Consider the following 23,550-nt stretch of genomic DNA (forward strand, 5'->3'; position numbering starts at 1 on the left):
TTTTAAATAAATAAATACGTACATATTACATGCCGAAGGACTGAAGGGATGAATGAGAAGTTAATAAATGAACCGCTTTCCTGGACCACAGCAGAACTACCTGCATAAGGATCCTTTAAGCGATAAGCCCCATTCTCAAAAACTGATCCTTGGTGGGGTGAAAAATCCTCCTGTTTTTATACATAAAGCACAGATATGTATCCAGTACTTAAAGAAAGAAACAGCTTTGCTGTGGTATTAACATTTCACAAGGGAGCAGTTAGAACAAAGGGTTCTTTGGGGTGGGCTGGAGGGATGTGTTAATGAAACACTGCCCTAAGTGGTCAGGAAGTCCTTTCATATCTGATGTGCCTCTGTCCTCCTCGGTTTCCTTATCTGTCAGACTGAGGTAATAACGCTGCCTACTCCCTAAGGTTGAGCGAGGGTTAAACGAGATTGCATGTGCTTCTTTGTCGTGCTTGGCACTTTGTACTCAGCCGTTAGCAGCTTTTACCGAAGTGGTGTTGGATGCTACCCCTTGGCGTCATCAGTTGACTGGCGAGGATGTGGGTGAGGGTGTAGCGTAGTCACATTGCCTGCGTTTCTATCTCGTATCTGCCACTTACTCGCTCGGGCAAGTGGCTTAACTTCTCTGTATCTGCTTACTCATCTCCGAGATGGGAATGCTCTTGATACTGATTGTAGCATGAGGCCCTGAGAATGAAATGGCACAAGGAGGTAAAAAGCACATAGGAGGGTCCGGTAATAATAACAGGTGCATCTGCTATTCCTCACCGACTCCTTCTGGAGCCTCGTTTTGCGTTGTCCTCGGGCCCGTTGTCTTTCAGACAGCTGTGCACTGCTACTTCTCGGTGATATATTTCAAGCAGTTATTCCCGAGATGATGCCACTGCTGCCACCCCTACTCATGAGAACACATTTAACTTACCAGTAACTTCTGGGATTCCAACCTGTCAGTGTCCCGAACATTTGGGAACGGTCCCGAGTATTTAACAACTGCCTTGGTGCTAGTTTTTAAGTCATTTGAGGACATGCTTTGGTTTCCCTGTGTTTTTATTCTGTGATTACTTAGTAATTCTTGGACCCTCACTCTTTCAGCACTAAAAAAACACATCCCTAATTGTGTCTGTGATTTTCCCCCCATCTCTGTTTGGGCAAAATGTGAGAATCCTGTGTTATTGATGACTGCTTTATAGAGAAGGAGATAATATGTCTTTTTGTACTTTGAGGCCCTTCAGCAAATCAGAGATGTTGATGGGGGTGGGGGAGGAATTATGATTCCCATTTAGTGGCTGTAGAGACTGAGGCTGAGAGGTAAGAGCTCTAAAACACCCAGTGGGAACAGCCAGTCTTGCCATGCCTCAGGGACTGGAGCTCCCACCCCTTCTAGTTCACTTCTTTTCCTTTCCCTCTGCCCTGACTTGAGGGGGGGCAGGGAGGCACGTGCCTCCAGGCGGCCCACTGACCCCTGCTGAGGACACTCTCTCTGTAGCCAACAATAATTCTCTTTGCTTGGACTTAAATTTATTTCTTACTTTCCTGCCTTCTTGGAAAATTCCATTTTTCATCTAGTTGTGTTTTCCAGATGCTTATTGATTCCTTTTACTCTTTTGTAAACATTTCCAAATTTTCCACATTTCTCCTGTGTTTTGATGTCCTAAGTGGATGCAGTACAGAACAGAACATAGCTTCTGAGCAAGGCTGATTCTACCTGTGGGAGAACGAAGAGCTACCTACCAAACATGATTTGCAAGGGAGGGCTGCCTCGTCCCCACTCTCTTTCAGCATGGCTACCACAAAACCAGCAATTCCAGCCCTGAAAACTCATTCCTCTACACCATTCTATTCCACCTCGGTCATGTGTGTTATCCCCTTCAAGATTTTGCCACGCCGTGTCCCACTTGTGCTGTGTTCTACCCAGTAGGTTGCATAAATTGGCTGACTTTTTACTTAAATTTACATAATACAGAAACTTCATGTTTCTTCTGTAAATGGATATCCGGCATCATGTCTCATAAACAGAGAGTCTCCATCAAAAATACATACAATCTGTTAAAATTAAGAGAATGTTCCTTCTGTACCTGTGTACTGCCGGCGATGTCAAGACATCATCCTTCATCAGAAGGTGTGAAGTTGTTGTGCCTTTGCAGATCATAAGTTAGGACGACAGATTGCCTTCCAAATCACTGGGGAGTGAGGGCTGTCGTCAGGCTTATAGGTCAGTACTGGTAATGAAGGATGATGTGAAGATTGATTCAAATTTTGAACACAGACGGGCAGCCCACAGTGGGTGGCATCCTGTAATAGAATGACCTGGAATGAACCATTTGGGTGAAGGGAGGGGACTGAGGCAAGAAAGAGAGACACACCGTATTGAAGAGACAGACAGAAGGACCTACAGCCTGGTCTACCAATAGGTCTGTCGAACACAGACTTAATTTCGAGTAGGACAGGGTTCTTTATCATTTAATTAATTCATCATGGGTATAATGAGATCAGCATTTATAGTCACAGCCCATTTGTGCGGAAATAGAACTGCAGTCAGGTTACCCATGATCCTCTGTCTCTGGTGGCTTGCTGGCGCCGGGGGCCACTGTGTGGGTGGGGGCTAAAGGGGGAAATGAAATCTTGCACAGTAAAAGTACTTTAGTCATTTCAAATGTAAAACTTGGTCTCTGAAGGGGATCAGAATACGCCTGCCACCCCCAAAAATGCCACGTTAGCATAAGAATTCTGTGAAACTGAAGGCAGTTGAGAAACAGCAGACAAGGGAGGAGCCCTCTGCTCTCCTGTCTGCCTAACGTCAGGCATAAATTTCCCTTTTAAGGGTGGCATAAACTTCCATTTGTAAAGGTAGCCTCCTTTCTTGTCGCTTGGGTCTGCATAGCAAACCTTACTCCACAATCGTTTCTACCGTATGTGTCCCAGTCACCTCCCCCCAATGGACCACCTGTAAGGGGCGCCAAACCCCTTTTCCTTTATCCATTCACGGTTCACAGTTTATCAGTCTTTGTTATAACGGTATATTAGTTTCTGAGTCCAGCCACTTTCTTGGGCTTTCACTGCCATTTTCTGAAGCCCCTGTGCACTTCAAAGTATTCACATTAATAAAGAAACATATACCAGTGGGCCTTTTGCATGAAGCGGGGTGCACACTGCTCTGAGGTGTTTCCCCAGGCTTTTCTGTGGGCTCTCTCCACTCAGAGTACGAATCCCACTTAGCTCCCCAATCCAGACTTTGTGATTTATTCGGTGACTTCCTGTGTGGTGAGACACTGCCCAAATACCCTGTCCTTTATTTTATCTGTGATGACCAGTCCTCCAAACTTTGGTTCTCTCTTTAAGTCAGGCCCTTTTGGAATTCAAAACAAACCCATTGCTCTCTCAAGTGCCCAGCTCTTGCAGATCAGAAGCACTTTGCTTTCAGCCTACTGTGTCTGCTCTCTGTTAAAAACATCCTGTAAGTTCTTTCCTTGTTGCCTTGTTTGTTCTGGGTTCTTTCTGTCCTCCGCACAAATATCATTGATTCCGTTGGTGGGAAGCAAGCTCCAGACAACCAGAAGTCCATTCCTACTGAATGGAAATATTTAGTTATTATTTCAAAAATACTCTCTTGCTTCATATGCCATGACCCTCAGAAGAAATTCTGGATTTTGGTGGGGGGAGGGGGATGTTTGCTGGGTATTTTTGTTTTATTTTACGCTTGCCCGTCCTGCACAACACAGCATTTTTTTTCTTTGCTCGTAATTTCAAGTATGTTCTCTTTCTCATTTCTTCAGAACATTCCAGTAGAAAATTGAGAAGCAAATTTGTCAGTTTTTCTGGTAATGAATGATTATCTATTTGGCAGATAGATGATAGATGGGGCATAATTGCTCCAATCAAAACTAGTAGATTAGGGATTTATCAAATGGTCACACTGTCTAGTGAGTCTAATCACACCTCGCTTCCTTACTTGAGGCATATCAAAACTCTCACCTCACCTTTAATCATTAAATTATCCAATGCAAAAGCTGTATCTACTTGATATGTAGAGGAGGAAATTAGGTTGCAAGGGCTCCATGAGCTGTGAAGGTGATCCTGAGAACCTTGGTCCTAAATCCAGGTAGACTTGGTTGGACTTACGACTCCACTGGACAACCATCCTCCCTGCCTCCATTCTTCAGGGAGGGTGCCAGAATGATGCTTGAGAACTTACCCACCAAGGCGTGGACTCCATGGGCAAGGCTGGCCCTCATACATGCAGTGCCGTTCCCCCAAGAGCTCATCACAGTGCATGCTCATAACTGGTGCCTGCAAATGTTGCCCAAATGAATGATGCCCGACTTTTATACCTTTCCTCGTCCAAGGGGGATCATTCAGGCTTTTGAAAAAAGCACTTAGCCATGATTTATCAACGTTGTGCTTATTTTTACTCCAATCCACTGTTTGCAGGCCACTTTGAATTAATTATAAGAATTCTAAGAAGTAATTACAAAAGCCATTAGGCTTTTGAAATCTATTTGCAAGTTCCTATCTATAGTAAAATTTAGGTATTTAACAAAAATAACAATGTGTTACAGAAAATATGACCATGAGTTTTCAAGCTTCCGGTGAAATAGCCGTTTTACTTTCGCAGAGTAAGAGGAGGGTCTCAGGAGCTGTGTGATGCTGGATTCCTTCCTCAGGCTGTTTCACCATCATGTATATAGTCATCCCCCCATATCCAGCAGGGGTGCATTCCAAGACTGCCCGTGGATACCTGACACACTGCATAGTACTGAAGCCCATACATAGCAGGGTTTTTTCCTGCACACACAGACTTAGGATAAAGTTTAATTTATAAACTAGGCACAGTAAGAGATTAACAATAATAAGTAATAATAAAATACAACAATTATGACTACATACTGTAATAAAAGTTAGGTGAATGTGGTCTCTCTCTCTCTCTCTCTCTCTCTCTCGCTCTCAGAATACCTTATTGTACTGTACTCACCCTTCTTATGATGATGGGAGATAATAGAATTCCTACACGATGAGGAGAATGACATAGGCATGTGACAGCATTAAGCTACTATATAGGCCTTCTTTTTTTTCTTTTTAAGATTTTATTTATTTATTTGAGAGAGAGCAAGAGAGAGCACGAAAGCGGGGAGGGTCAGAGGGAGAAGCAGACTCCCCGCGAGGCAGGGAGCCTGATGTGGGACTCGATCCCGAGGCTCTGGGATCATAACCTGAGCGGAAGGCAGACGCTTAACCGACTGAGCCCCCCAGGGGCCCTATATAGACCTTCTGATGTTCTGTCACAAGGAGGATTCTCTGCTTCTGGACTGTAGTTTACCACGGATAACCAATTTAACAAATATTCCACATATTGGATGAGGTTTGCAACAAGGGAACAGACTGCTTTAGGGCTGCATACTTTTTAAATGGGGTTCTTTTCAGTGGTGTCCCCAGATATTTCGCTCCTGTTTTGTGTTCATGCACCAATGTGTAAAGATGTGCTTCACTAAGTACTTAAGTCAGAACTCAGTCTCTTGCTGTATCTTCTTGGGCTGCGTTCTCCTCCTGTCAGATTTGCCAAGACTGAAAAAGTCAGTTGTCTGTTTATTTTCAAGAGAAGCCGTTAAGGCTACAAACCTTAGCACAATCATCCTTAGAGTGTTTTCTTTTTGGACAAGGAGAAGCATTGTGTCATTCTTTTTAAGGTGCTTCAGACGCTCGGTGAAATGCCAGGATCCGAGAACTTTGGCAGGGAGGGGGAGCGAGGGCAGGTGCTCTGCTTTGGGTGCCCCATTGGAAGGCTTGACGTTTAACAGCACCACAGTCCTTTTAGTTAAAGCTAGCATAGCTTTATCTGTAAATCCTACACAGGTCACTGCCACGTTGTCACGGAAGTCCCAGACTGGAGCTAAGCACCATATTCAATGTGGTGAAGAGCATCTCCTGGCAGGAAGACATCTTCAGCAGGCATCCCTCATTCTGTGACTTCTTGACCCGGTCCATGGCTTCTGAATTGGAGAAAGACGGGCCTAAAACATACAGTAATATTTTCAAAGGAAATAGCATAGTGGTTAGGAGCACACATTTTGGAATCCAACTGTTCGGCTTCAAATTCCACCTCTGTCTGTTCACACTTACACCACAGACCAATGCTGGAGTCATGTTATCATTTGCACTGATGGCAAACCGTTTATCGGGTAAATACCTCCATAAGGACAGATACACCTCTTTGAGGACCTGCTGTTACTACTAACCTATTTTCAGCTATTCCATATGTGGTGCCACTTTACTATAAGGGATCAAGGTATTCTTGATCAGTCTACTGTCAGGTGGTTTTCTGATTTCAGTTTTATCTTACATTTCATTGTTGCTTTCCTGGCAATTAATCAGGCTTTAATTTTTATACCACACAGTCTCAGACAACTGCCAAGGATTACCATTCAGCGTACATTGAAATTTCATTCCACTGATGTTACTCCCTTACGGAGGCCCTAGGATTTATTTTTCTAGTTGTTCTGCTGCTTGTGCTGTTTTCCTCAGATCTACTAGTAGACCCAGCCAGACACCCTCTACTTACCCTACCGCACAGAGTGATATTTCTTGCTTGTGTAGTAATTCTGTGCACGGAGTTCACAATATAGTGGTACGATGGCCCATTCCAAACACTCTGGGAAGGGCTTTCTTATTTGTAAAGCCAAACCTCGTCCTACTCCTAGTAGTCATACCAAACACTGACTCTTCGACAGATTAGTGTCTGTGACTGCATTCCTTATGTATAACATAAGCATAATGACTGTCCCCCCAGTGAGTTGTCGGTGAGATAGATGGCATGCATGTGTGAAAGTTCGTAGACCAAAGCCACTGTTATTAACCACTGTTATTAACCACTCTTCTTCTCTTATTTTTATATAATCTGGTTTTGTCCACCAGCCACCCTGTGTCTGAGTTAGCTCCAGTTGCTCTACGAGAATGCTGTAGACGGGGCAGGGGCTTAAACGATAGATATTGATTTCTTGCAGTTCTGGAGGCTAGAAGTCCAAGATCAGGGTGCTTGCATGGTTGGACTCTGGTACAGGTCATCTTCCTGGTTTATAGACAGAGAGCTATGTTCTTGTTGTCTCCTCACATCAGAGAGGGAAAGAGGGCTTATTCTCTTTCTTTTCTTGTCGGGACACTAATCTCATCGTGGGGGCTCTATCCTTATGACCTGATTACCTCCCAAAGATCACACCTCCTCATACCACCGTGTTGGATGTTAGGGTTTCAGTATATGAATTTGGGGAGGACACACACATGCAGACCTACACTTTGGGCCACTTGTTGCTTTAGTAACTGAGCTGTTGCGTGTTCCTTCTAGGAGGGGAAAGGAAAGGAGAGAGTGCATAAGGGGATCTCTCTTTGCCTCCTCCTCCGTAAGCCATCCCCTAATCCAAAGTGGAACAGTCTCCTTCTGAGGTTAGAAAGAAGGCAGTCTGTGTCATAAGGAAACAAGGTTCATTACATATATTCAGCTCTCAGGTCTGTATTAGATGCCCTCCACCTGCCGGAAAAGTCAATAGCAAGGTCCTCGCCCGGTTTTACACAGAGAAACGTTGCCTAGGGAGGTTTGCTTCATAACCATAGCTTCCTGTGAAGGATAGAACTTGGCCCAACATCAGCAGGGAGCGTTCTTGAGTGCTATGTGACATTTTCTTGCAGAAAACTGGAAAGATCACTGAAAAGAAAATCTATTTCAAATGGATAGGACTTAATGAGAACTGATTTTTTTTAATGCATTAATTTTATAATCTAGCAGCATAGTAAATCAATACTGGGTAGTAAACAAAGTGTTTTTCTTTTGAAGATATTCTGGAGTGTGTACAATAACATCCCTCCTGTGACTAGCCTGCCTCTGAGATGTAGTTATCATTTAATGAGAGGAGAGAGGCGACCACTTTGGTAAGTGTCTCACTTGTAATTTGAGGTTAAGGTGGGAGGCAAATGGTTGTGAACCTCATAAAATATTTACGTCCTGCCAAATTGGAATGCCAAAGTCATTTTCTCCTGGTAACGATGGAAAGTAATTTTAGCTCTTACTTAATTATGAAGGAAGCCGCTGCCCACTTTCCCCTTTACCCCGGGCTCCACGGTGATGAGTAGGTTTCTCAGTGTTCCCCACTGAACACCCCATTGTGGTCTCACCAAAAATGGGTCGTTGTTTGCACGCCAAAGTTATGATGCAGCTCTTCGTATGGGGTGGTGCTGCATTTGGTTTGTTCTTTCATTTGCACGATGATGACCTAGACAGTGGAGTGTAGAAGCATCTAGGCTGGTGGGAGATGAGAGGAACAGAGGGGGTATCCACGTCTGCTGGACCGTTGAACCTCAGACACATCTCTCCCCTGGACCCCATAGAAAGTGTGGGAGACAGGTCACAGCACGGCCTGGGGTCTAGAGGAAGGGATCCTTCTTTAAATAGCTTGGTGTAGTGATCAGCATGGCGGGCAATGAGTCTGTTTGCTTAGGCTGGAGTCCCAATTAGTAATAAATTCTTATATCGTGTCCCTCAACTGTGCTAAGTAACTGCGCTGTCCACTGCTGGGGCTGATCTCTGCCATACCTGAGCGCTCAGATGTTATTAGGAATCTGATGCTGTCTATCAGATTAGATTTGCTTGCCTCTGAGTTGGTGTAGTTTTTCAGACAGGTTCTCCCGTTCGTGGTGGCAGAATGGCTCTCGTGAGCTGCAGTGTTACACCCTACAAGTGTATCACTGTCAACCTTCACCAGACCTCATGAGATGCCAGGGCTGGCTGTCATTGGCCCACCATGGGCCCTTTACATCTCTGGCCACTTACAAGGACTAGAAAGAGACAGTATTTTCATAGGCAAACCTGGGTCATAAGCCCATCTTTGAGGCTAGGATGCAGAGTCAACCCTGTTGGAATGGGTCCAACATAAAAGTAGGGGACAAATAGTTCCTTAAAGGGAAATTGGGTTACTTTTACCAGACGAGCAAGCATATACTAAACAGGAAAACACGGCGGATGCCCACCACAGGGGCCGAGTCTCTTATTAGGCATACAGTGCGTGGTTGATACAGGAATCAGACAAGGCAATGCCATGAATGTGGTACTGCAACATAAAGACCTTCACACATATAAAGTACTTGTATTAATTTGTCCATCCCCAGATAGCACAGGGAACCTCTCATCACCTCCTTCAGGGTGAGAAGCTGGTCGCCCATTGCCACCCCTGCCATTGTGGCCACTGAATCCCACTTTCTTCCCTCCCCATCTCCACCCCATTTCTTTTTCTTTCGTCTGCTTCCTTTTCCAGTAAAAGGCTGAGGGAGAGTTTATTGAAGAATGCTCCATTGTTTGTTGTTTTTAATGCCATCTGTGGTTAAACTAAATGCATGTAGAATTACTTAATCCTTGAGTATAATTTTAAACCTCGGTCTCTATCCAGGGAAGAGGAGAGTAATGCAAAGGGAGGCGTATGGAAGATGAAAGTCCCCAAGGACAGCACGGTAGGCTTGTTCTGGTCCTCTTCTAGAGCTGGCTAAGGTTGGGGCTGTTGGTGACCATCTCATGCTTTTTAGGCAGTCCACTTGGTCGTCTCAGAACAGGACTGGGGGTGAGAGCATCTGTTCTGACCTTCGTGATTTTCCAGCTCATAGTGTCACCTTGAAAATGTGGTATGGTGTTTCTCTATAGAAATGATGCAGCAGTGGGACTGTATCGTAAATTCTGAAGAGCTACGCACTTCTAAACTTTACAGAAAGGCTGGTGATGGCAGTCATTTCCTCACCAGCCATGACTAACTTGTGGAAATTGGTATACATAGTGAGAAGCAGATTCCTGCCCACCAAAGGCTTGCCCTTACTCCACTGAACTTGGTGCGGGGACAGGGGATGCGTGGGAGGCCATGCATCTTACCAGTTGGGGGCGTTTCGTGTGAGGCCCTGCCCAGACTCCCTGTGGGACTGGCGAGAGCCTGTTTGGTAGGGTGACCTGCTGAGACAACTGGTTTCTAGTGGCCAAGCCTCAGGAACCAAGATTTTCTGGAATAGGCTCGAATTTATCATACTGACTAAAAGTGAACATTCAAACCCATTCTTAAGCTTTGGGAAACCAAAACGCTTCTTTGAAAATGGATGAAAGGGCAGAAGCTACCCGAGTCACCTTTTCATGGTTTCTTTCATGTGGATAAGCTCAAAGAATTACAGTGTCTCCAGAGACCCATAGGTTTGAGTCATTTCCCCATAAATACAAAACCTAAAGATGTGACCAGATTTATTTGTTAATGATGCAGACTGTCATCAAGATGCAGAGCTCCAGGATTTGCCTGTTATTTGGCTTTCATAAAAAATGTCAGGGGGGCCAACAACCAGGTAAGGCCGCGAAGCTCCTCCTGGCCCCCCTTTAAAAGGAGAGAACGTACGTTGTTTTTAATTTCAATGAGAGGACGATTTCCTTTTCATGTGCTTTACTGACTCACACCAGACTTTGAGTTCTGGTTTAGAAACAGTTGTGATGTCAGCTTTTGGGGAGCAGTAGCTGGCGGGCACATTTGCCCTTTCTCTCCTTGGCCATCTGCAGTCACAAATAATAGCACATTCACGTCTGTCCAAGTGTCCTCTTCACGCACTGTCAGTTGTGGAGGAGTGGGAGTCTGGTGGGCCAAGCTCGTCTGATGTCACAAGGGGGGAGGGAACTTGCCCTTTCCCTCACTTCCTTGCAACGCCCTCAGCTTCATCATGAACAGTGTAAGGCACCGCAGGTGGGACATAGAGAATGGGGAGGGCGATTTCCAGAAGGGAGACCAGCAGAGCCAAAGGGAGCATCTAGAAAAGGGAAAATAAAATCCTCCTCGAGAGTGAAGGGTCACAGTGCTTAACTGCTATCATCTTGGTTAAAAATTCAGCTAGGCTGCTTTCAGTTTATTAGAACATAGTAATAAACCCAATTATTAATAGTTAATATGTAGTGAGCACCTGGCATAGAGCAAACATGCAAGCTATTTATGGAACGGATCTTAAATGTTAGCATTTTTTGCTGCAGTCACAATGCTAAGCCCTTTGAATGCCCTTGTTGACTAATTTCATGGTGACAACAACCCTGGGAGGTCAGCCCCTTGTTATTCCCTGCTCGCCTGAGGAAACTGATACACGCCCAGGGGTTGATAACCTGTCTGCTCACAGACTAAGCAGCCTGGCAGGATTCACACCCAGTTCTGGGAGAGTTCAGGGCCTGTGAACTCTGGCAAAGAAGATAAATGGGACTAAGAACTTTTCGAGGGGGAATAACTGGAAGAACTTTTAGGCCTCCAGCTACCCGTGAGTGCATGCTGGCTGTGGACTGGATGGCCTTCGTAGGTCTCGGGTAGAAGGGACTCCAGGTTTCTCACTTGCAGAAGGTGGATGGGAACATGTACCGATTTTTCCAGAGAGACGCATGCATGCATACACACAGCACGTTCTCCCCCTTAACAGAAACAGTCTGTCTCTGGCGGATGGAAATTTGCAAGTCTCTAGCATTCACTAAACCAGAAAGTTCCTTAAGTGCTCATCACTGTGGTAACCTTTTAAGTACCTCATAAACTGCAAGAAAAACAGGGCAGGGAGGGTTTGGGAGAGAAGGATTTTACTAATAGCATTCAACTATAAAATGTTGATACATTTTGAATCAGTGAAAGCTAAAGGAATTGGAACATTATAAGTCATTTGAAAGCATTACCCACCCATATGTTTTCAACTTCATCAGGGTTTCACTAGAGATCGGCTCTGCGGCTTTGGACACAAAGTTTTATAGACACAACGTTTATGACTTTGAATCCCTCGTATCTATCTGTGTAAAGTTACCTGTAAAACAATACAGTATATGCCACTATTGTGAGTGTTGACACCTGTGATCTGGGGATGTCTGTGGGCTCCAAATAACGGGCATGAACAGTGCATGTGAAGCTGAAGAAAATGTGACCTGTTTAGCTCCTGAAGATACTTGTCTAAAAATATATGTGTTGTTTTTGGGTTTTTTTTTTTTTTTTGCTTTTTTTGTTTTTTTGTTTGTTTGATTTATTTTTTTTGGTTTTGTTTGCTGTTTTTTATTCTTTTCCCATGCCAGTCCACAGTTTGGAAAGAGTTGTTGTTAGCGACAATCGGGGAACAGTTCACAGACTGTGCCGCTGCAGGTAAAGAAGCCCACGCCGTCGGTCACCTGCTCGTGTGTGCTTGGCTTGTGCTTGTCACTTGGACACGTTTGTTTCTGTGTGTTTGACTTTTGACATGTTTCAAAGTTCTTTACTCGGTAACTGTGAAGTTATAGGGTTTTTTTCATGTGGTTATGGCATTTCGTGTCATATGCGTATGTACAGGTACATATTTATGTGTGTTATATGTACGTACACATGTATATGTACATATATTTTTCCCCACGTACCTCATCTTAATAGTATCCACAAACATCTGTCCAAAATCATTAGGCAAAAAGAAAAGAAAAGAAAATTTGGTATCGGTTGGTTCTTAATACAATTTGGGGTAGGTTGCTCATTCCAATTCTTCCAGAGGGGTACGTGGTGTCTAGTGGAGTGTGGAGTTAGGACAGCACAGTCCCTTCTGTACCTCTTGTTTTTCTCCCTTACTCCTGTCCCGCTGTTGGGCCCCTGCTCAAAGACACTTAAAGAGGCTCGGCGGGGAGGTACTCCCCATTAGGACTTGGAACCCCACAACTGAAGCTCAAACAGAAGGTCCTCAGGCATTTTCAAATACTGAGTGAATTTCTCAGAGCCTCCGGAAGTCCATTTTTATTTTGCTTTGTTTCTATCATGAAACCACTCAAAGAGGAGAAGAATTGATTTGCTTATTTAATGTTTTGTTTTCTTCCCGGCTAGTTCCTGCAGAAGGCTTCTGGCGTAACATTTAGAATAACACTTTACCTGTTCAGCTTTCAGTTAAACATTTTTCTCCTTAGCTAATTAGTACTGATTAATGAGTCCCCAGATGTCTTAGATGGTGCTATCTTCCCCCTCCCCCCAGGCCGAGTCACTGCCGTGGCAAGCTTCAAATTCACCTACTAGTGTTTCCATAATTCTCCTTTTGTTTTGCTTCCTTATTACACCAGCTTTCGTTCCCTTAAGACAAAACCTGGGTTAAGATGAAATTGTCTAAAAAGTACAGATTCCTTCTGTTTTAACAGGGAATAGTCAGCAACTTCACAATATGGAGCCAAAAATGTGTCGTAGATATAATTCTAAACACATAAATCCCTGGGAGAGGAAGTTTCCTGTGCGAATTATTCCTGTTTCCAGAACCAGGGAAAATAGTCTAAGTAATAATAAACAGGCACGATTGAGTAAAGAAGGCCTGTTGTTCCGTGGTTGAGTTAGGAAACCAGTGCACCATTAACTGTCTGTTAAGCATTAGCTCTTCCATTGCCCCCGCTCTGCCACCTGAAGCAAGTCAGCCAGTCTCTCTGGGCCTCACTTCCCCCTTCCCTAAACAGTGGCTCCTCCTAGCTCTTATGCTGCCAGCACCCTAAAATAATTAGGGTTTTGCTGGTCGATTCTACTTATGAATATTACATGATTGCTGACGGATCTGCCTTTGCATAAGAGTTGCAGCCTTTTACCACGCTGCTTCTGAAAGTGCTATGCTAGTAGGAGCCACCTAGTTACCAAAAGCCAAGCCAAACTGAAATCCTGATGGCTCAGCACATCCAGCAGCCATCAATTACAGCACCCTCTGGCCAATAGTGGAGAAATGGGCCATCCCCAAAGACTGGAGAATGCTGATGTTTTTCCCTAAAAGGCTGACCTAGTGTCTTCATGGCCATTCTTGAAAATGGTAATGAAAATGGAATGTGCGGTGCTTCCCTCTTCACCCGCTGATTTTCCACTCACATAGAAGTTCTGGTGGTGAGCTAGAGCAAGTGCCATTGAAGGCGTAAATTCAAAAATAAGAAACCTGAACTAAAACAAAATTTTTGATGCAACAAAGTTTTTCTCTTGGCTAAGGGGTGGCCGGGACCAGGTCCTATTTATTTTTTGGAAATTTTGATTTAAATGTGACATATATACTGAAAAGTACACAAATTGTCATGACGTGTACAGCTTGATAAATAGTCAGAGTCAACAGATCCCCATAATTACATCCAGATCAGGGAGCAAGCAGAACGTTACTCACCCCCCAGAATCCCTCCTTGCCCTCCCTTCCTCCAAAGGTGGCCACCAATCTGGCTTCTGATGCCATAAGCCGATTTTGCCTGTTTTCAAACGTTGATGTAAATGGCATCATTTAGTGTCAAGTCATACACATTTAGAAGGAAAGAAGGGAGGGAGGGTGGGAATGAAGGAGGGGAAGGGAGGAAGGAGGAAACAAAGGAATTATTTTACTAAAGATGAATTCCTTTAGTAAATTAGATGTACCCTTTTTTAGATTGTATCAGAATACTAGAATGTTTTAGGGGCGCTTGGGTGGCTCAGTCGTTAAGCGTCTGCCTTCGGCTCAGGCGTGACCCTGCGTTATGGGATCGAGCCCCGCATCAGGTTCCTCCGCTGGGAGCCTGCTTCTTCCTCTCCCACTCCCCCTGCTTGTGTTCCCTCTCTCATTGGCGGTCTCTCTCTCTGTCAAATAAGTAAATAAAATCTTGAAAAAAAAAAAAAAGAATACTAGAATGTTTTAACCCCCAGAAGACAATTGGAAAAATTGATGGTATAAATATTCAGATGTACAGATTTAGAGCAAATTAGGCAAATTAGACAAAGCATATTAACTAAAGCAAAATTCCCTAATTTTGATAATGCTCTTCTTTCGCATTTTACTTATAAATGCTGAGCATGCAAATACAGAGAGCTGACCCTGTCTCATTAATATGACATGAGCACATAAACCAGGAGTCAGAACCCTTTATTCCTGTCATTTTGCCACAAATTAACATACACAAAGTGGGTGCAAGGAAGCATATGACGGTACAGAACCTTCCTTATCTAGCCACCATTCTCAAATATCTACAGAGTGGCCCCCACCTCAGAATTTAGTTAAAAATAAATAAAAGACCTACATTCATCGGTATCAATGAATGCTTTAATGTCCATTCACAGAAGTCCTAGAATAGCAGAGCCACACTCAGAAGATATTTACTCTCCCTTTATATACGGTGCTCACAGATGGTCACCGGTTCTCTAGCCCAAAGTTCGAAATGCCAAAACCTGGAGGGGAATGGCCAGAGAGAAGCACTGGAGAGCAGAAAGAATGAAAAGGGAAGGAGCAGACAAGCAAACCACACAAAAACGGAATGAGCTGCTTGGAGCACACAGTCTGGGTCCAGTTAGTATTGGGGCAAATAGCACTAACCACCCCATGATCCCTGAACACTTGGCAGGAAGTCAGGAGAAATACTTGCTGTTCTTAACAAAGACAGTCAAGCATCGAGGAAAAGTTCATTTGAGTTCACTTGGCTTTCAGAGGACAGAGCATTATGCAACCCATTTTAGAAGAAGTCTCATCAAAACAGACTAAGTCAGAAAGCTTTGGTAACATGTTAAAAAGGATAAATTACTTATCTGGAAAATTCGTTTGGCTGGAACATGATGTTTATCTAAGTCCCTGGGTAAATGTGATGTGCCTGTTGCAGCTTTTGTCCACTAACTTGCTTTTTGTCCAGCGGTTCCCCTTAGAAACGGTATTTATTACATGTTCTCTTGTGCCACTTTCTTTTTATTATCTTATCCATAATTTACAGCTAAGACGATAAGTGCTTAAAAAGCAATGCAGACAGACTTGGAAGTATCACTCATTTCTCTCTTCCCTGCCTTCCCCTCAGATGACGAAGTCATAGGAGTCAGTGTCAGCGTTCGGGACCGGGAAGATGTCGTCCAAGTCTGGAATGTAAACGCCTCTTTAGTGGGTGAAGCGACCGTGTTAGAAAAGATCTATGAACTTCTGCCCCACATATCTTTTAAAGCAGTATTTTATAAACGTAAGTGCTTTATTTTCGGTTATTACTTTCTAGCTTATTCTATCATTACTTTTAAAGATAGAGACTATGTTGCAAATGGGGTGAAGGCAGAATCACTCAAAATTCTATATAATCCAGAAAGTAATTCACTAAAATACACATAAGTGTTTAAAAAAAAAAAGGTCAGTTTCAAGAAATTAAAATGAGATTTTATTGTCACCTAAACACATGGATCAGAAAAGGTGATATGTATTGTGCTTGTTATTTCAAAAATTTGAATCTGATCTTAAATTTGTCATCCTCAGAAAAAAAAATACCTTCTATTTGAAGCAACAATAACAAAAATGTTATTATATGAGCTGGCAGGTAGATATTCAATCATCCCTTCATAAACAGGAATTTATAATGTATAACATCTGTATTTGTGGAGGAACTTGTTCTGAGCATAGGGGTGATTGAATGTTCTACTGAAATGCTAATACTTCCTCATTACGGAAGACCGTGACACAGAGCGAAAGAGAATTCACGCACAGTGGTGAAATGTTAACAGTATGAATAGGTGTGTGGACCCATTGTTTCCATCATGATTCATGTTCATTGCTTTTGTGTGCTCTTTTGAAAAAGTCATCTTTTTCATAATGAAAACAGCTTAGTGCTATTAAACCAATGTTTGGTAAGTCAAACTGCAGGTTACGCTTTCAACAGTGAGTTCAAGAAAAGTATTGACAGCCCCACATACACATCTGATAAATTCCTATTTCCCAAACCATTCCAAGAGTCAATACCCAATTTCTTTTAACTGTGTAGTATTTCATTGACTCTAAGATGCCTTTGATGATAAGTATTATTTTACAATTACAAAGAAAGAAAAATAAAAGGTTCCCAATTAAGCTATGATGTATTATTGATTCCAGGGGTCTTCCCAGGTGGGGAGGGGAGTGCATCTTAGTCTTATTGAAATACGCTCCATTCTTGTTTCACTTTTCCCAGCCCCTTGCCGAAAAGGAGGAAAAAAAATCAAATGTTCTTGTGGGATTGTCTTGCTATGATAGAGGTTATTAAAACAAAGGCCTCCCTCGAAGGAATCATAAAATCACAGGCCAAATGATTTAGATTTTAAGCAATGAGACTGATATGTTCTCTGCAGATATTCAGCAGGTGCTTAGCTTCTGAATCTTAAATGAGAGTTTAAATACAAGAGACAGAAAGATGGCCCTGCAGAAGTTGATTCTTGGCTGTGCAGTGTGGAAATTGCACATTTGTAGATGCAATTTTCAGTCCTTGGGGAACATTAATTGTATTTTCAACCCAGATATTAATTGAAAGGTCACCCAGGGCCTTTTTTGTTTTTCTACTTCACAAGACTAACTCTCTGGAGGGAAGAGTGTTTCATGGCCATTTATGAATGGGGCTACAGCATTCTTTACCACCTTTGAGCCAGCTCCATGTTTGACTCCAAAGAGGAGAGAAGCAATTTGGAATCATCAAGTCAGGCACTCTGAATTTTTGTTGCCCTTCCACTGTGTGACCTCGAGCAGGTCACACCTTCTCCTCCTTTTACTTTCTCATCAAAATATTGAGGAGGTTGGTCTTAAATGATCTCCAAGGTTCCTTCTACTTCAAAATTCTCTGATTAAATTTCCAAGTAACACGGTTAGCAGCAGGTCCAAGATGATAGGAGTATTTCACTAGAAAATTAAGCCACAGAGTGGTTAGGCTCGTTGTTAGGGCGGTGGTAATAATCAGGTAAGACTGAACAAGGATGAGTCACTGCTTAGTTGTTGTGATGGCTTGGGGGGGATGGGGGAGGGCACGCCAAATAAGGGGCAGAAGTTGCAACCTGGCCGGTTGAATCAAGCTGAATAGATGCCCTAAAGATAGATGCCATTGTGAAGTTTGTGAGTAATGCAGAACTGGCTAGGGTCTCCGTAGAAATCCATATTTTAATGGCATAAATTAACATTTAAAGACTCAAAGATTATTCAAATAAAAATTTGAATTGGAAAAAACAAGCAATTCTCTTTATTTTATATAAAGCAGGCAGTCCTTTACTCAGTAGGATTATTATACACCACGTGCTGCAGAATCGATTTGGGAAAATGAGGTTCGGGCAGAAATCTTACTCACAGCATGATGAAGAACAGTCGTAGGGTGAGCTAAGTTAGAAATGGCCAACTCCATGCTTTTATTCTGTCTTGTTAATAGGATCCTGGTGTAAGTATTCACAAGGGTGCACAAGCCAGGTGACACGGTGGATTTTCCACGTAGAAAGAGCCCAAGCATATTCGGTCAAGGCCCCCAGCAGGGGACAGGAGGCGTGGGCTGTTGTTAAGTTATACAGGATTTGGAAGATTAATTATTTGACAGAGACACTCACAATGTACAGAGACCCTTCCCCCCACCCCAGTGCTACCCTTCCCCCCACACCCATTCCTTACGTTCTTCAGAGCAGCTGAATGACATCTTTTCTGATGGGAGAATTACTCAGAGCAGAGGTTGGCACACTCTGAACCTTTTGCCAAATCTGCCCCCTCCTTGCCTTCTTTGGTAGGGCTGCCGCTAAGAAAGGTTTTCACATTTTTAAGTGGTTGGAAAAAATCAAGGGAGGAACGACATTTTGTAACACATGAAAATTGTATGAAATTCAGATTTCCGTGTCCATATATAGATAAAGTGTATCGGCACCAGTGGCGCCCGTTTGTGCACATACCGTGTGTGGCTGCGTTCGTGCTAACGGTGGCAGCGTTCATCATTGGGACAGAGACCGTGTGGCCTGCAGAGCGTAAAATATCTACTCTCTGCCCCTTTCGGGAGCAAGTCCTCTGGACTCCTGGTTTCGAGAATCCTATATTCTCTTTCCATCAAGGCTCACCCAAGGCTGGAAGAACTTCTGTCTCACAGGACTCCCCCAGTTCTGAGTGTTCTATTTTGCTAGCTCCATAGCCCCTCAGGGACAGGACTTCAGGATCTCAGCCATGACCGCCTCAGCCTGTCCCTTACATTCAGAGTAATGACAATTTCCGGACAGTCCCTATCTCTTGATTTATCCCGTGGAGCCCAGTGTCGCTAAGACGTCTGGGCCTCCTTCACTTGACCCCGCAGCACTGTGTATTTTACTGCAGAACAGAGCATGCTTGCTTCGGTACCAGCCCTAAAAATCTGTTTTAAAGAGAAAAAAAAAAAGGTGAAGTATTTGTAAAGTTCTACATGTGAGAAGCATTCAGTTAAATCATTTTGGATTGTAGGCTCTCCTTAGGAATTGGGCCAACTCACGGTAACCCTGGGAGCTGTCGGCGTACTTCCCCCAGGATTTTATCCACGTGAAGAACAGGTTGGGGCAAACATCCAGGATGAAGGGGAAATGGTCCCTTTGCCCACCGAAGTCACCCCTTCAGACACTAGTCTGAAGAATTTAGTGTCTATTAAAAACAGAGAAATGGGAGGGGCTTGACAGGTGAAATGAGCCAGCCCATCCGTGCCTTCCTGGGACATCATTCACTGCCCATGGGGGGAGGGTGTAGGAAGTTCTGAGTTGCCTTCAGCTTTATCAGACCCAAGCCCCAGCGACTTTTCCCCTTGAGAGAAGAGGATCTGCCCTAGCGTCACGATGATGGTTAGTCAGATTCCAGGAAGTGGACTTTCACCCTTGACCTTTTTTGCCTTGGAGAAAATGTTATATATATTATGAATGTCTCATTTCCCACTTCTACTTTATAAAATTTTAAGTCTTTGAAAGATATTTTTGATAGCGCAATTTTTTTATTCTAGGGTCCCTAACTGTAACTCATGGTTTTGCAAGCCAGACAACAGGACCAGAAAAAAAAATTTTTTAAACATGATGAAAAAATAAAAGAGCCATCCGTTTTATGAAATTTCATTTCCCACAGAGGGTGCTCAGAGGTGGGGGGTGTGATAGGATTGCTTACCCCCTTGTGTTGTTCTTTGCTTTGTTTTTGTTTGATTTTATTTCTAAAGATAGGTCCCTGCATGGTCCTGGCATGGGTAACATTGGGTCCCCCCACCCCATGCATCCCGCGGGGCACAATCCCCCGCCCATAGCATTGGAGGCCCCACATAGTCTCTTCATCTCGTGGGGATTACTCATCCTCCCGGCACAGCGAGAAGAAACAGGCAGCATGCCCATTGCTTGTTTATTCCTTGTTTTAATTTTCATGATTACGTTTCTCAGGAAATGCACGCCTTAGCTAACAGTTACTGGCACAAAAAGGTATTTGCGTTCTTGCCAGCCTTTGGGGAAACTGAATGAGATGCCTTAGAGAAGGGTTGCCCCATCCTTTGCTTAAAGTTTTCTTTCCTTTTTTTCTTTTTTGTTTTTTTCTGTCCTTTAGCCCATGAAGAGCATCATGCTTTTGAAGGTGGACGTGGAAAACACTAATTGCACACTGTGTAAAGAATTCTTTGTCCTTTGCTGATTGGTTTTGGAAACGGTCTTAACAGGAGGGAGAGTGAAGAGAAGACTTGCCGAAGCCCGATGCTGGTCCATTTAGAGTGGGTTTCTGTCCTTGCAGATGGGGCAATTAGGGCTCAAAGTGGCAGGTGGGGTGGGGGGGAACTGTGTGGGTTTCTACGGTCACATTACTTGCTTTTTTTTTTTTTTTTTTTTTTTTTGCTTTCTAAATTCTCTGTTCTTTTCACTCTGGGGTTTTTTTTGGGGGGGTCCTTTTAAATTTCCTTATTCAGTCTAATTATTGTTTTCTACACTCCCCTTTCATTGAGGCATAAGAAATCGGTTTCCCTTTAAGTAGCTCTGCTGTACCTAGTTAATGAGAATATGCCTAATCGTGACAATACTGCTTTTGAAAACCACACTGTACTTGGAGGAATACTAGCTTGGTGAAACCTGTCTTGATTATTTGTTGTGACACATTCCTACACACTGTGCACTGGGCATTGTTTTTTTCTGTCCCAGGGAAAAGAAAAACCATACTTAATCTGATTTTGCACTGACAGCGCACACATCTTTTATTTTTCCTTTTTAAACTTTTTTTTTTTTTTTTTTAGTGATAAAAGGAAAATAATAGTTGGGTTGCCTAACATGAAAACTATAATCATAGTTGAGTATTTCAGGATATAAATCCAACTCTAGGTCTTCACGCCCTCTGTGGAAGTATTTCTAACCAGAATTTCAATTTGGCCTTCTCAAAGGATAGGCATAGAGCGCTAGCAATGGATTTCTCCTGGTAGGAGACCTTGTATTTCTGATTTGAAGAGGTGGTGATATTTTAACTGTTTGCATTAAAGCTGCTTCTGAATTTTGGGTGTGTGTGCCCACTTAGGGCTTTCCAAATCCATTCGAACACACTTTGTTAGATTATCCCTTTTTCCTGCTCACACTATATGTCATTTCCAATAATCAGTAGTCCTCCTGCCTGGGCAGCTCTCCCCTGCCTTTTTCATTTAGGAGCAGCAAGATAAATCTCATTTCCAGGATGAATGTGAACATTGGCAAAGTGGAACGTTGAGTGCATTCTGTTGATATTAATTTTTGGAATTGTTGATATATATTGTATTATGTTACCAAAGAAATAACCGGTTTTAGTAGAAGGAAATGGCCACCCTCTGGAACACTGAGACTCTTTCAAAAATGTGCCAATTTCCCTCTCTTGACTCTGCCAAGCCTCCTACTGCTTTTACCTGAAAAAGGCAGGGCCATTTGAAGACACTTCCTCCTGCTGGCTTTTTCTGAGTCCAGGGAGCTCGTGCACACTTACACATTTCACAGAAAGGGCCCAGTGCGCAGAACTTTGTTGTACCCAGGATTTTTAATCCCTCTTGCAGTATTGACCAGCAGAGAGAGGTGGGGCCGCTTCCAGCCTCCAGCCTGTGTTTGTAAATAAAATTCTCCGTTCGAACATTTTAAAGGACTTTCAACGATATCTATTTATAAAAGCTGTACCCTTCACTTGCGTTAGTAATCACATCAACCATAATCTCAATGATCGTGGTTGAAAAAACTCCTTTGTTTCTAAACTGAGTTTCTTCAGTGATTTCAGAATGAGGTATAAGGATGTCAGACCCCTTTTTCAAAAGCCTGGAATTTGCTTCTCTAAACATTGTACTAACACCCAACTTATTTTTAAATTATTGATCAAGGATTTTTAAAAAATTATTCTGAACATGAACTTAAATTCTTTTTTATAATATAAGTATTTTTCTGATAGATTAGAAAAAAAAAGAATGATTGACCGACCTTCATTTTAATTGTCATATATATTTCCATAAGTAAATGGATTTTGAAGTATTTTTATTTTTATTGAACTTTATTTAAAGCATTGTGATGACATGTTCAGCTTCTGCATGTGTGTAGCCTTTGAAGAAAAAAAAATAAATAGGAATGCTAGGCTTACATTAATGTTCTCGAGTTTCTGTTGTTTATGATTGTGGCACATGGCTTAATGCACAAAGTAGATTTTTGTCCCAGAGAACTTCTGCACCTATTTCTGACCCCGCGGAAAATACCAACTGTGAGAAGGATTTAATTTGCCAAATGTTAAGAACCTATTATCTAAATTACTTTAAGAGTGGATTTTGTCAGATTTTGCTTTGGAAATTGTTTTAATTGAATATTTAGTTCCTAATAGACTTTGTATGAACTAAGCTGATTTAATCAGTCTAAAAACCTCTCATTACCTTCTTGGATTAAAGAAGCTAATACTCTTTTGAGATACAAGGAAATATCTTTTGGGGCATGTGACTTTTGTTTAGGGCATTGTACCCATGCTGGGGGGTTTGGGTGGGGTGGGTGGCAACTTGCAGGGGAATCCTGATTTTTCAGTCCGGACCTTGCAGGTGCAGCCTGTCCTCTCTACAGAGAGCCGTATAGAAGTCACAGAGCTGACTTGCTCGCTTTTGTCCTTCCTTAGGTCTGGATGCAGAGCCAGGGTCACTGATGGGAGCCAGTATGCATTTTCTCCTCCCATTGTCCCATACTAGGTCATTAGACCACAGGCACTTGCTTACATTGGGGAAGTTAGACCCATTTAAAAAGGATGGATAGTACTCACTTAAAATAACTTGTCTCTGTATTCACTTTTCTTCTGTAAGCACTTCCTAAAGTGTTGACTTACTCCACTTAAAGATTCCCTGCCCAACTTTTCCACATTTCTGAAATGAGGGGGTAGTTTACAGTGAATACATACATTCAATGTAATGTGGCTATTAAATTCATGGTAAAATTGACAGCAAAAAAAAAAAAAAGCAAAAGGAAAAACACAACTCTCATAAAACCTTAAATAGTTGAACTTGACTCCTTCTCAACTCTCTTCTTGACTTCAGCTCACGTCTACACCATACACACAGTTTTAAGACCTTATAGATGAACTAAACTTTGGGTATCATTGAGTAGTAGACACACTGTACAGGCTACTAGCAGAGCCTTGACCAAACCCGTCCCTTGTGAAAGGACATGGGGTAGCACACAACGGAGCTGGGCATTAAAGTCTGCAGACTACATACCCAGTCCAGGTTCCTCAAACTGCGAACTCTCAGAAGTCTGCCAACCTAACCCCCAAACAGCTCAGCCCAATGAAGCACTACATACCTGTTCCCGTCTGGCCACTGATACGCCCGTCCATGATCAGATATCCTCTCATTTTCTCCCTCTGGCTCTC

At 42.9% G+C, this 23,550-nt stretch overlaps 1 protein-coding gene across 1 annotated transcript in view; it reads left to right on the forward strand.

Moving 5' to 3' along the window:
* The window catches only part of EIF4E3 (eukaryotic translation initiation factor 4E family member 3), a 41,437-nt gene extending 19,151 nt beyond the window's left edge, over window positions 1–22,286 (forward strand). Inside the window, exons 3-7 of the mRNA XM_008703175.2 lie at window positions 7,826–7,920; window positions 9,432–9,492; window positions 12,089–12,155; window positions 15,785–15,940; window positions 20,269–22,286. Of these exons, the coding sequence (XP_008701397.2) occupies window positions 7,895–7,920; window positions 9,432–9,492; window positions 12,089–12,155; window positions 15,785–15,940; window positions 20,269–20,315 (357 nt within the window). The 5' untranslated portion in view covers window positions 7,826–7,894 and the 3' untranslated portion in view covers window positions 20,316–22,286. The remainder of the gene's footprint in view (window positions 1–7,825; window positions 7,921–9,431; window positions 9,493–12,088; window positions 12,156–15,784; window positions 15,941–20,268) is intronic.
* Window positions 22,287–23,550: the final 1,264 nt, after the last annotated feature.

The sequence above is a fragment of the Ursus maritimus genome, unplaced genomic scaffold (genome assembly GCF_017311325.1).
Source record: "Ursus maritimus isolate PB19 unplaced genomic scaffold, ASM1731132v1 scaffold_14, whole genome shotgun sequence".
Classification (NCBI taxonomy): domain Eukaryota; kingdom Metazoa; phylum Chordata; class Mammalia; order Carnivora; family Ursidae; genus Ursus; species Ursus maritimus.